The sequence below is a fragment of the Kryptolebias marmoratus genome, linkage group LG4 (genome assembly GCF_001649575.2).
Source record: "Kryptolebias marmoratus isolate JLee-2015 linkage group LG4, ASM164957v2, whole genome shotgun sequence".
Taxonomy (NCBI): Eukaryota; Metazoa; Chordata; class Actinopteri; order Cyprinodontiformes; family Rivulidae; genus Kryptolebias; species Kryptolebias marmoratus.
Window position 1 is genome coordinate 990,790 of NC_051433.1, and position 13,450 is coordinate 1,004,239.

The 13,450-nt window shown below is 46.1% G+C and overlaps 2 protein-coding genes across 5 annotated transcripts in view; one reads left to right on the forward strand and one right to left on the reverse strand.

The window, feature by feature from the left end:
• ecm2 (extracellular matrix protein 2, female organ and adipocyte specific) overlaps positions 1-10,935 on the forward strand; it is a 13,110-nt gene extending 2,175 nt beyond the window's left edge. For 2 of the 3 annotated variants that reach the window (XM_017404440.3, XM_037975250.1), the window contains exons 2-12: positions 1,014-1,169; positions 1,317-1,478; positions 5,152-5,340; positions 6,194-6,940; positions 7,217-7,332; positions 7,538-7,673; positions 7,873-8,030; positions 8,302-8,441; positions 8,528-8,640; positions 8,848-9,061; positions 9,923-10,935. In XM_017404440.3, the coding sequence (XP_017259929.1) occupies positions 1,037-1,169; positions 1,317-1,478; positions 5,152-5,340; positions 6,194-6,940; positions 7,217-7,332; positions 7,538-7,673; positions 7,873-8,030; positions 8,302-8,441; positions 8,528-8,640; positions 8,848-9,061; positions 9,923-10,094 (2,280 nt within the window). In that variant the 5' untranslated portion in view covers positions 1,014-1,036 and the 3' untranslated portion in view covers positions 10,095-10,935. Of the gene's footprint in view, positions 1-788; positions 937-1,013; positions 1,170-1,316; positions 1,479-5,151; positions 5,341-6,193; positions 6,941-7,216; positions 7,333-7,537; positions 7,674-7,872; positions 8,031-8,301; positions 8,442-8,527; positions 8,641-8,847; positions 9,062-9,922 lie in introns of those variants that run through there. The other variant, XM_037975251.1, reaches the window with a different exon arrangement.
• The window catches only part of cenpp (centromere protein P), a 56,822-nt gene that overhangs the window by 6,984 nt on the left and 36,388 nt on the right, over positions 1-13,450 (reverse strand). The gene's annotated exons all lie outside the window — the stretch shown is intronic.

Sequence of the window (13,450 nt, forward strand, 5' to 3'; positions counted from 1 at the left end):
TCCATCCATCTGTCCATCCATCCATCCATCCATCCATCCATTCATCCATCTGTCCATCCATCTGTCCATCCATCCATCTGTCCATCTGTCCATCCATCCATCCTATCATCCATCCATCCATCCATCCATCCGTCCATCCATCCATCCTATCATCCATCCATCCATCCATCCTATCATCCATCCATCCTATCATCCGTCCATCCATCCATCCATCCATCCATCCTATCATCCATCTGTCCATCCATCTATCCTATCATCCATCCATCCTATCATCCATCCATCCTATCATCCATCCATCCATCCATCCATCCGTCCATCCATCCTATCATCCATCCATCCGTCCATCCATCCATCCATCCATCCCTCCCTCCCCCAGGAAGTCAGATTCCTGTTGGTCTTTCAAGAAAGCTGATGGATGCTGGAGGTTTACTGGTACCTTCAACATTTCTGCAAACGTTTTCCAGTTTTGATTATTTTGTTTTATGTCTGACAAGATGTCCCCCTGAAGAAGAAACGCTGCTGTCAAAGGGGACGTTGTCTGGTTGTCTCCAAACACTGAGACAGAGTGAGACGTACGTTCAGCTGAAGGCGGTGATGGTTTGGTTTTTATAAATCTCCTCAGCAGCAGACAGATCATAAATCTGGATCACATGTTGGTGGGACATCAGCTCAGTGGAGCTGTGGTTTTGTTTCATCTGTTGCTGGAAATATCTGAACACAATCAGATGATTTATCTCCGAGAAGCGGAGCAGATTAATTCCAGCTTCAGGCAGAGGGAGGAATCAGACAGAAGACAAACACCGGGCTGAGTGAAGGTGTCTGTTAGCTTTAATAATGACAGGACTGCTGCTGCAGACTGCTCATTAAACACACACAGTGTCAGGGAACCGGCCATTAGGCCAGCGGAGCGGAGCTATATGTGAGGCACTGCTGCAGGTACAGAGGTAACAGAGTCAAAGAGCTGCTGGCGGTAAATGTTTCTAAGTGTGCCGCTGCTTGTGTTTGGATCTCAGCCGGAACCTGAAGCTCTGCAGGGATGAGGTGGTGGCTGCTGGGCGCCGGTCTGGGGCTGCTGCTGGTTCTGACCGTCCCTGATGTTCAGGCCGGGAGGAGACCTCGAGACCACGAGGGGGGGAGTCGCAGAGGGAAGAGGAAGAGGGACGGGAGGGGTGAGACTCTTCCTGTTGTCTTGTTCTTCCATTTTACTGCAGAAAAACTCAAACTTTTAGTGTGAAAGTAACAGAAAAGGTTTGTAAGCAGACGAAGACACGTTGGACTTGTCTTCAGACGTTTAAAGACACGGTCCTGGTCTGTAGGTTCCGGTCGGACCAGAGAGGGGCGCTCCAGACCTCTGAAGATCCGACTGGTTCCTGGTCCAAACATCCCAGAGAAACCAGGACAAACCCACAGAACCGGCGGATTCCTGAACTTCTACAGGAACGTCCCGGAGCAGCAGTCCAGCTACAGCGTTATTCCAGGTCAGTGTGAACAGGAAGCCGCTTCCAAACGGAACTTTATTCTAAAAAACCTGCCAACCTTCTCCTATTTCTCACCTTCTGACGCAAACAGATTTCATCATTTGTCTTTTATTACTGCCATGAAAGTAACTCCTTGTACATGTGTTCAATCTGTTAGCAAAATATCTTTAGATATCCTTTAGATCCGGTCTCTAAATACGGATATAATTCCTGCTCTATAAGAAATAACCAGGTGAGATCGTGTTGATTTATTATGTTTTATAAAAGAAGCCGGCATGTTTTAAACAGAACTGATGCATTTCTGAGGGAGAAACTTCTGTAAATAAATATTTTGAAAAGTATAAAAGTTACAAAACCCTAAAAGTCCCAGCAGCCATCAGCTGAATGAGCCGAAGGTTTGGCTGTATGAACAGCTAAAATGGCAGAAAGTCTGAGGAAGTAGTTTGATTGTAAAAAACGTACAAAAACATAAAAAAGCAATGAAACATAAATGCTGAGTCAGCTGTTAATCCTTTCTTCTGAATGTCCCAGCATGCTTTGCAGCGCTGCGAGTCGTAAACTGAAGAGTTAATTTAAGAAGCATCAGATCTGCACCAATCATTGGTTTTAAATAATCTGCTTTAAAAGCCTTAAAGCTCGTTGAAGCCGGAGAATGAAAACTGATTTTCGAGCAGGCGGAGGACAGCTGAGCTCAGAGGCTTCCTGTCGGTTTCCCTCAGTCATTTAATGACAAATCATCCCATTTCAAACAAAGACAGGCCAGAAAACATCTGTTCTGAAGCCGGAACGGGTCGGCGTTTTTAATTAGAAGGAAGGAGGCAGAAATGTGTCAGAGCAGCTGCTGGGATGTGTTCTTCTGGTTCTGATCGAAAACAAGTCTGGCTTCGATCTGATAAGAGAAAGGAGGGACTGAGAGCAGCTTTGTCTGGATTTGACCATCGTTACTTTAACTGTGTAACTTTTTATGAGTCCAGGCTGTCATAAAAACATCTGAGTTCTGGTTTCAGTCTGAATTAAAAGATGGGAGGTAATCAGTCACACATCTAACTCAAGGAACATCAGTCCGATGATGACCACAGGGTCTGACTGTGGTCCTGTTAAAAACACGACTCCACGTCTGCCGAGCGGCTGAGGACCACTGATCGTCTCCGTTTACAGATCAGAGGACGGATCTCCAGCTCTGCCTCGAGATCCAAACGCTCCAACCGTCCATTTTCTGTTGGGTCCAGGAGGTAAACCCGGACCTCCCTCTCCAGCTCCTCCTGGAGGATCTCAGAGGATCTCTGACCCGGGTCCCTCCCAGCAGGACCAAGGAGGCACCCTGATCAGATGTCTGCACCTCCTCAGCTGACTCCTGCTGATGAGGCTGAGCCCGGCCGCCCTTCAGAGGAAGCTCATTTCAGCTGCTTGGATCCAGGACCTGGTTCTGTCAGTCCGGATCCAGACCTCAGGTGAGGCTGGAACGGGTCGGAGCAGTAAATCCAGAGCTTCAGCTCCTTCTTCACCTCAACAGACCGGAGCAATGTCCTCATTCCTGCAGACGAGGTCCTGATCCGTCCGTCCATCACTCAGGAACGAGACTCCAGACACACCTCTGGTTCTGGTTCTGGTTCTACAGGGACCAGACAGTCCTTAAGCGACCCTAGCACCCCGTACTCCCGCAGGACAGGATCCCCTGAGTAAACCTCCACCTCGACACCACCACTAATTCTGCACAACTTATTATCGTGTTAGAGCCGACAGATTCTTCTTTAAAACCAACAAAGCTAAAACTGTTAAAGTTAAAACAGAAGCTAAAAGCAGCTAAATAAAAGCTAAAAGTAGCAAATCAGAAAAAAGCAGCAGAACAAAAAGGTACTAAAATTAGCCAAACGACAGCTAAAAGCAGCTAAAAGACAAACAGATGCAGCAGATTTGAAGTGGATCTTTACTGCGTATAAAGTTAAATATTTTGAAAAGTATCAAAGTTACAGAAACCAAAAGTCACAGCAGCCGTCTCCTGACTGAGCTGGACATTCTGATTTATGAACATCTATAATAGCTGAAAGTCTGCAGAAGCAGTTAGGTTGTAAAAACTGCTGACTTCATCCACCATGACAGCTTTTAATGCTGTTTTCTTCCACACAAACAAAGCAAAACTTCTCTGCATTCAGTTTATTGAAATATAAAACCAGGGGAAATCCAAAAGCCAGAATGTTTTTATTGAAGAAATGATCGAGTGCCGTCTGTTTTGATCGTTGTCCATCATTTGATTTAATGACAGTAAGATCATAAAATGTGCAATGAGCTCCAGTGAATAATGGTCCCCGGGGAGAATCAGATGGTTACTGTGTTATTTATCCCCAAGCCTGTAATTAAAGCGCCTGTGTGACAGAGAGATGATATTTTTAAAGAGAAAAGAAAAGCTCTAAAGTATGTGTGCTCCAGCAGAGATGACAGTCTGCTCACAATAAAAAGGACAGATAATAGAGAGAAGGTGTTTAGGAGAAACTAGCTGAGCCCTTTAACTACCTGTCCTCCTATGGAGCATAGCATTAGCAAGGCCAGATGACAGACAGGACAGTCTGAACAGAGCCCCTTCCTGCTCGATCATAGTGTTTTACAGTCGTTCCTTCTGACTCAGACCGTCGCAGCCCGGCAGGGTCCAGGTCCGACGCTGCTTCTGATGCTAAAATACAGGCTGGAGAACCGGAGAACCGGAGAACCGGGTACAGGAACCCGAGAAGGTCCAGCTGCTGCTGAGGAGAACGGCTCCGGGTTTAACCACAGAGGAAACCAAAAAACTGCTGCAGAAGTGATGAAGCAAAAAATCCTCCATCTGAAGCTGTGGTTCTAAAAAAACTGTTAAAGATCTAAAACCTCAGTTCAGTCATTAGAGTCCAACTTCCTGTTTAAACTCTGAGCTGTAGAACTCCAACAGGACCGGGTTTAGAACTCCAACAGGACCGGGTTTAGAGCTCCAACAGGACCAGGTTTAGAGCTCCAACAGGACCGGGTTTAGAACTCCAACAGGACCGGGTTTAGAGCTCCTAACAGGACCGGGTTTAGAGCTCCAACAGGACCGGGTTTAGAGCTCCAACAGGACCGGGTTTAGAGCTCCAACAGGACCGGGTTTAGAGCTCCTAACAGGAACAGGTTTCAGACAAACAAAGACCCTAACGACCCTCAGAAGGGAGGGGAGTGAGTTTAATCTGCATGTGAGTTTAGCAGCCTAAACGAAGCTTCATGCATGTTAAAGCTGAAGTCCAGTCGGTCAGTTTCTGTCCTGGATGACAGAAACTGACCGGTTAGTAAAAAGAGTTCAGTTTTTAGGTTCCTAAAGAAAATGTTCACCAAAAAGAATCAGTTTGATGAAACGAACGATCATCAGATGAGCGAAGAGAACCGCTTTGTGCTCGCTAAACCTAAAACTTTAATCGTACTTAAAACAAAACCGTCCATTCTGTTCCTTTCTTGTGTTGGTAAGAGTCTGTGCAGATTTATATTCAATGTATTTAATTAAGTTAATTAATGTCCATCATATTGATTTGCTGATCTCAACTTTTACATTAAAGGTTGAAATTGTTAAAATAACATTTATATGACAAACTGATGAGTGATTCAACAGAACGTGCTGATCAGACGTGTGTGTGTCTCTGCGTGTGTGTGTGTCTGTGTGTGTGTGCTGATCCAGGTAAGCCGGACCGCTGCCTGTACCGCGGCCTCACCATGTTCGACCTGGCCGTCTGGTCTCCGGCGCCCTGTGTGACGTGTTTGTGTGCTGAGGGGCGGGTGGTGTGCGATGAGATCTCCTGTCCCATAATGCACTGCCTGTCCCCCGTCACCCCCGCCGGGGCGTGCTGCCCCGTCTGCATGGATCCAGGTAGAAACAACATGTGAGAGCGAGATGGTGCAACATCCAGAGGAAACAGAGGTGCTGAGAATCTGAACGATTGATTTGATCAGCACCAAACAGGAAAATAAAACGTAAAGACTCAATTATTATTATTGTTTAACGTTCAGTTTTCATCTCTGAGGCCTCAGCATGCTGCTTCCTGCTTCCATCAAGACTTTAAAATGTGTTCAGCACATTTTGGATCAGTCAGCACACATGTTGTGAACATTTAAAACATGTCTGTCTGAACACACAACATGTTTGGGAAAAGTTTCTGTTTACTGTCACCTAAAGGTTGGATGTAAACCTGGATCTGTGACGTCATAAAGCTGATGACCTTCTCTAACTGTCACATCTCAGAGAGACTCTGGGTCAACCCTTCAGTCTGAATGAGGTCAGAGGTCAGAGGTCAGAGTTGAACCACCCCTCTGAAAATGTTCAGGACTGAAACTGAACTTTGGATTAAAACTGCTCTAACAGTCTGGATCCGTAGAAGGAAATAATAAAAAGTGAGGATCTTATTTTATGACCTGACACAGAAACAGATTTATGGTCATTTATAGAAATCCAACGTTTCTCCAGATGACTTTAACACAAACAGATGAGGTTTATCTGACTGTAGCCTCACAGGTTAGTGGGCTTCAGACCGGTCGACAACAAACTGATCTGAGATCTGTCTGCAGCAATAACACAAACCTGCCTGTCTGTCTTCTGTAGTTCACCTTCTATTCTCTGCTCTTCTTCTCCATCTGTCTTTCTGTCCCTTTTTGTCCTCCTCTTTCCTTATCGCCGACGCCTCCTGTTCTCTGATTGGCTGCCTCGTGGCACCAAACCACCCCAGACCCGGAGCTCAGCCCTGACCTTTCTGGTGACTCCCCAGTTCCCAGTGACCCCAGCGAGGCGGTCATCCCGCTGACCCAGGAGGAGATACAGAGAATCCTCTGGAGGGAGGAGGAGGAGCACCGTGAGGAGGAGGAGCGCCTGAGGAAGAAGGAGGAGGCGAGGAAGAAGAGAAGGAAGGAAAGGAAGGAGCGGGAGGAGAAACAGAGGAAGTTGGTGGAGGAAAGGAGGAGGGAGGAAGAGGAGGCGCTGAGGCTGCAGGTGGAGAGAGAGGAAGAGGAGTGGAGGAGGCAGATAGAGGAGGCAGAGGACAGGAGACGGCAGGAGGAAGAAAGGAGGATACAGGAGGAAGAAGAAAGGAGGCAGAGAGAGAAGGAAAGGAAATTAGAGGAGGAAAGAAGGAGGCAGGAGGAGATAGAGAGAGAGAAGTTCCTGGAGGAAGAGGAGCGGCAGGAGGAGGAGGAGGAGGTGTGGCTGAGAGGAGATGTGTTTCAGATGACCCCCAAAGAACCTGACCTCCTCCCAGCTCCGATTCCAACACCTCCTGCTGCGACAGAGGAGGAGCTGACAGGGGCGGAGGAGGAGGAGGAGGAAGAGGAGGAGGAGGAGGAGCCAGTGATGGGGAGCAGAGGAGGAGGTCTTCCTCCAGGCTGTAGCATCTCTGATGTTACTGTGACGTGTGAGAACATCAAACTGACCTACTTTCCTCCTCTGAGAATCCCCGAGCTGAAGTCCCTGAGTCTGGAGGGTGAGTACCAAACACACCCAGGTAACTAACCAGGTAACTAACCAGATACACACCCAGGTAACTAACCAGATATACAACCAGATAACCAGGTATACAACCAGACACCCAGGTAACTAACCAGATAACCAGGTAACTAACCAGATAACTAACCAGATATCCAGACACCTAAGCAGATAACCGGATACAGAACTGGATAACTAACCAGACACCCAACTGAACCCTCTGGTAAATCTGTAGTGTAACACAGAAACTTCCTCCTGGTCACCTGACCTGCAGGGAACAACATCAGCAGCATCCCAGCCGGAGCCTTTAACGGCATTCCCAACCTGGAATGGATCAACCTGAAGAAAAACAAGCTCACCTCTGCCGCCATCGACGCCAACGTCTTCAAGGTAAGACATGCTGGGTCACAGAGGTCAGCCATGTTGGAGAGTAATGAATCCATGCATAAGGACAAACTCTTTATTTTAAGTCTTATTATAACACAGTTTTACACCAAACTAAACTATAAATAATCAGACTGAAGATAACCGATAAGATAACTCTGACTGGTGAACGGTTCCCAGTATGACCAGTGAATCGCTCTCTTTGTGTCAGGGCCTGAAGATGCTAAAACGTCTGTACATGGACGAGAACCTTCTGGACTCCGTGCCCCCTGACCTCCCGTCCTCGCTGCAGGAACTGAAGATCAGCGAGAACAAGCTGAGAGGAATAGATGAAAACAGCTTCCAAGGTACAGAGACAACACCCTGAACTGACATCGACTCCAGAGTCACCAATCAGACAACGACCAGAACTCTCAGATCCTCTCAGATCTCCTCAGATCCTCACAGATCCTCACAGATCCTCACAGATCCTCAGGACTGGTTCCTGGAGAACCACAGGGGAGCAGCGAACATTTAATTCTGATTTATTCTCATATAACCGTTCAGATCTGAGCAGCCTGGTGATCCTGGAGCTGGAAGGAAACCTGCTGAGCGAAGGGAACGTGGATCCTTGGGCCTTCGCTTCCCTAACGCAGCTCCTCTACCTCAGACTGGGAAGAAACTATTTCCGCACCGTTCCACAGGGCCTTCCCAGGTCTTTACTGGTACGAACTGTTATCGCTCCTCATTTATCACGCAGCCAGACATCAGAATATAGGTATAAAAGTCTGCAGGGCTGGTTTACTTGCCTTCCTTATCAGGAGTGATTTATTTTGGTTTTCACAAACTAACAGCCAGGTTTGAGGAGTCTCGATGCTTTATCTGGTTCATATTAGAAAATTCCCTCTCAGTCATCAGTTTAGATCCAAAACTCTGAAACTAAATGATCAACTTTCTCTTTAAAGAGGATCAAACATTTATTTGTTTGTCTTTCAGGAGCTGTATCTTGAGAACAACCTGATTGAGGAAATCTCAGAGACCGTCTTCAACCAGACCCAGAACCTGAACGTAGTTTCTCTCCGACACAACAAGCTGGATGAGACCCGGATCGCCCCGATGGCCTGGTTCGACCACAGGTCAGACAAAAAACAACCCGTTATTATCAGAGAAAATGATCAGTTCCTGCAGGAACTTAACAACCATCTTCCTTCCTTTTCTCTAGAAACTTGGAGTCCATTGACTTGTCCCACAACGAGTTTTACCTGGTTCCATCCTTCCTGCCCAAATCTTTGGTCCACTTGGTTCTGGTGGGAAACAACATCGAGAGGATACCCGGTAGGTTGGAGGAACGTGCTGAGGACAAATTTCAGGGTGCAACAGAACGTAAGAAAAGAAAAAGTACTGACACGTTCTGCAGACAGGCTGGGGTAAAGAGACACGTGTCTGCATCATGAATGCCATAAAATAAACCACATATCTGCAGTTTATGGTCCCTAACAGCCAATCATGGATCAATAAAGACAACAACTGTCCTCCTCACAGGTTACGTCTTTGCCCACATGGACCCTGGTCTGGAGTTCCTCTTCTTGTCCTTCAACAAGCTGGACGGAGAAGGAATCGAACCAGAGTCCTTCTTCGGCGCGTATCACTCCATGACGGAAATGTGTCTGGATCACAATCAGCTGATCTACGTGCCGGTCGGCATCAGCGAAATGACCAACTTACACTTCCTGCGACTCGACAACAACAACATCAGGTATCACAGCAACATTCAGGAGCAACGTATGATCCGTACGTTCTCCGCTGTGACCTCCAACACCAAGAACAGACCCTAAACCTTCCACCTGCAGGTTCACAGTCATACAGAGTTATACAAATACTTTTATAACTTTGGTTTTACTTGAAAATTAAACTCTGGAGTCGCAGTAAAACACTGAACTACAGACTAGTTATTGTCAGGTCTGTGTCTCTGGACCTGAAAACAAAGTGATCAGAGATACTGAACACAATTATTATTCAAATTACAGGAAGAGAAAATACAGTAAAACCCCTCTGTTTGTACCAGACATACCATAAATAATAAGTCAGCATTAAACATACAGAGGTACTTTATTATTGGTGCTAATACCAACATTATTGGTCCAAACTTTATTTTACTTGTCAAAGAAAACAAAACAATCATCAGCCGCCACAATAACAGACACAATCAGCTATGTTTATAAAATAAATGATTTCCAATGAGCACAAACGGAATAAAAGCAAGTTATTTTACTTCAGTTGGACCACAGATGAGTCGTCATGGCGACAGGAAACAAACCAAACTGAAGTTTCCACCTGAGCGTCACCCTGAATCAGCTCGTTAAACACCAACAGGTGTGTGGGGGGGGGGCTGTGTTAAAAAAAAACAACATTTACCGTTTAAACCGCGGCGATTTGCTCCGTCTTCACAGCCAGGATGACTCACGGTTTATTTTTAAACTTTTATTTATTCAGGAAAAACAGGTGGTTTTTAAATTATTTTTTAGATGAAAATCTAAATGAAAAGAATCGTTCGTTTCTGCCGTGTTTTCTCAGTTTTGATAGTAAAATGTCTCTGATGGTTTCCTGTAACTTCCAGGAGTATCTCGGACGAAAGCATCTGTGACCCGAACCAGGGCGAGGAAACCCCTCTGGTGGCTCTGAGGATGGAAAACAACTACCTGGACCCCCAGAAGATCTCCCCCTCGGCCTTCTCCTGCGTACGCGCCGCCTCGAGCGTGGTTTTAAAACCCCAGAAAAACAAACGCTAACAAACGTCTGAGAACGCAAATCCCTCGGATTGAAATCTGCCAAGAAAAGAATGTTAATTTCCCTCATAATCTCCTCCTGATGGGACGTGAACATCTATGTAAATGTAGATCACGTACACGCAGAAAGGTAACTGTCAAAGATGGTATTTGCCTTCTGGGAAAGTTCTGTCTGATCTGGTTTTTTTTACGAGTTGTGTGTAATATTTTCTTCCACTCGCTCCCAACATGTCCTTCAGGGGTTTGGTCACATGTTCTGCCCGGTTCTGCGGTCCAGGTCAGGCTGTAGAACAGTGACAGAACTCAAACACATCTGTCTCCTTTGGTAAAATGTTCAACTGGAAAGAATCCCTGCAGCAGAAACAGTCAAATACTAATAAAGAAATGGAAAGAATGTGTTTGCAGTGAGACCACAGCGACCTCAGCACCTTCATGTTCCACTGCTCTCCTTCACAAAAACTCCAACATGATGAGGAAAGAGAGAGGAGTCCTGAGATGAAGTTTACGGATCGTGTTAGAGCCTGTTCTGCTGCTGGAGAACTAAATCCTGCAGCAGACAAGCAGAAGTCGGGACATGTTGTTTTATTTGTTTATATTCTTCGTCTCAGCTCAGCGAGCAGACAGAACCTCAGCTTCCTCCCGAGGATGAATTAATGCTGTCACCTGCAGGGAATAAGAAATATTATCTGAGCAGTTTTTACTTTATTTTGTTCCGTAAATGTAAAACATTCCTGTTAAACTGTTTTTCTGTAGACAGAGTTCACTGCTGAGGAAGAGTTTTAGTTTGTGGATGATTCTGGGGGTGATGGATCAAAAAAATAAATAAATCTAAATAAATACCTGGGGAGGTGTGTTTCTGTCATATATTTAGTAAAATGAAGCTTCATGCTTTATGACCACCTGCGTGGGATCTGATCCATCTCATCATGGACTCCTGGGGACCCCTGAAGGTCTCCTGTGGTATCTGAGCCGAGGTAGGACCTCCATGGTGTTGGTCCAGAACATCCCACAGATCCCTGGTTGGACTGAGATCTGGAGACTTGGAGTCAACACCGTAGACTGTTCCTGAAGCGTTCCTGCAGCGTGGAACAGACCACCGTCATGAGGTGGGTTCTGTGGGTCAGAGGAACATGACCCCAGATTTCCCAGCATCACACTGCCCATGCTGGCCGACTTTCTTCCCATAATGCATCACGGTGCCACCTCTCCTCCAGGTAAGAGCTGCAGATGGACCGAACCGTCCACAGGATGGTCATCAGACCAGGCCGCCGTCCTCCATTGGTCTCCGGTCCAGTTCTGACGGGGAAGCTTTGAGTGGACCCAAACACAATGAGCTATGAAGGTCTCTGAGTTCTGACTCCTTCCCATCAGAACCAACAGGAAGTTTCTCCATGAGTTCCTTGGGTCAGAACACGGGCCAGCCTTCATTCTTTACGTTCACCAATGACCTGTGGTGGTCTATGGTCCTGTCTCTGGTTCTCTGGTTCTCCTTCCTTGGACCACGCTTGGTAGGTTCTGTGTGCTGGTGTCGATTCTCAGTCAACCAGGACATGACAAATCCAAAACATTAAAAAAACTTCTTCTTCTTCTCCTCCAAGCGTTAAACTGCAGGAGATGAGCTCGTAAATCATCACATTCTGTTTTTATTCACATTTTACACTAAAATAAGTCATGAGATATTTTGCTAACAGACAGACACCAAGGCTGGCAGTAATTAATGCAACTCTTCTGTGAAGCGTTTGACTCGTGGCCAAACAAGAAGTGAGATAATGTTTCTCTGTCTGCACACCCAGGATATCAGGCAGCTCCTTCATGTTATCAAATTATCACCTCAGGCCTCAGAGACAACATGGAGCCATGAAGACAGTAAACTGAATAAGTCATGAGAAAATGTGGGTCTGGAACCGCGCTCAGAAAAACCAAGTCAATCATAAGACTTTCCCCTGAAAGCTTGAGGTTCTGGATCATTTGGTTCAGTAGCAGACGTCTAAAGAATGACTAATGCAGGAAAACTATGATCACAAATCCCACATTTCTGTAAGCAAAGCTGCAAATATTAAGAAGTCCCATACAGACAGGAGTAAACCCAGGAGTAGGAAAGCAATAAAAACAAGAAGCAGAAATGTGGGGTCAGGTTCAGTGGATGTCGGCAGCCGTCGTGACGGCGCTGGAAAACTTTTCTCAAATGAGCCGGAGCTCAAAGATTAAAGCTTTTCCTGCAGAAAAAAAAGAATCTGCTGAGCTGCCAAATGGAACAGCTGCTTTGTTCATCAGGGAGAAGAATCAAACAGTCACACGAGCTCCTCCGGGCTCGAGACAACAAGGTTCAACAGGAAAACTTCAGATAATTCATCTGATAACAACCAGGAAAAAGCTGCTGCGGTCAGGAGAAAAAACTGAACACCTCAAATTACATTTAATACAGAGAGTTATAATGAAGCTTATCTGATGTGTTTATCCTGCCGACAGACAAACTATTTAATTTAAACCACTCATTCTAACATGTAATACATCCATATTTAATAAACGCTAAAAGGTTTTGGGCTAGTTGAGCACCGCGGTTGTTTCTGAAGTGAAAAAGTCCTGCAGCTGACATCTACAGTCAAATAAATCAGATTCTTGCAGTTTAGGTGAACATGTGGAGATGATGTCATGTTTCAGGGTCGCACCCCGTTTCCAAATGTTTCCTGGCAGCGAAGCGTTCCCGGAGCCCTACAGCCTCGCTGAGGCAGCTCCTTGGGTCAGACAGCAGGAGCACAACGAGCTCCAGCCGGCCCAAAGCCCTCACAGATGTCTGAACGGGTTGGAAAGTCTGAGATCCTCGGAGAGAAGAGCCGCTCTGACCGCCTCCTGTCAGGAATGCAGACCGGAGCTCCGCAGGCTCGTTTTTAAAGCCGTCATTTCAACAATTATACCATCAACTTTTACCACCACAAACCAGTCCCCCTCTTTGGACAATTAAATTTACAGATTCAAATTATTATGTGGTGAACCAGTCAGCTAACAAGGGAGTCTGCTTGTTCTGAAAAGAAAACAACATGATGGATCCAAAGGTCCACCCTGAACCTTCAGAGATCATGGATCAGGACTGACGGAGGAGTTTTTGATTGGGCAGATAACATCAGGATCTAATCAGATCCCAGCCTCGTTAAAGAAAATAACGCTGTGTAATTTAAACGCCTGGCTATGAGCAGGCGATTGTTTCAGCGCACAGTTATGATGGTCTGATGATGAGCAAGTGGAAACTCAGCCTGAGGTTCTACCAGGGGAACCAGAACTGTGGATCTGCTTCCATCACAGGTTAGAGGAGCTTTCAGCAACGTCCCTGAAGCTCTTCAGGAGTTTGTCACAGTTCTGTA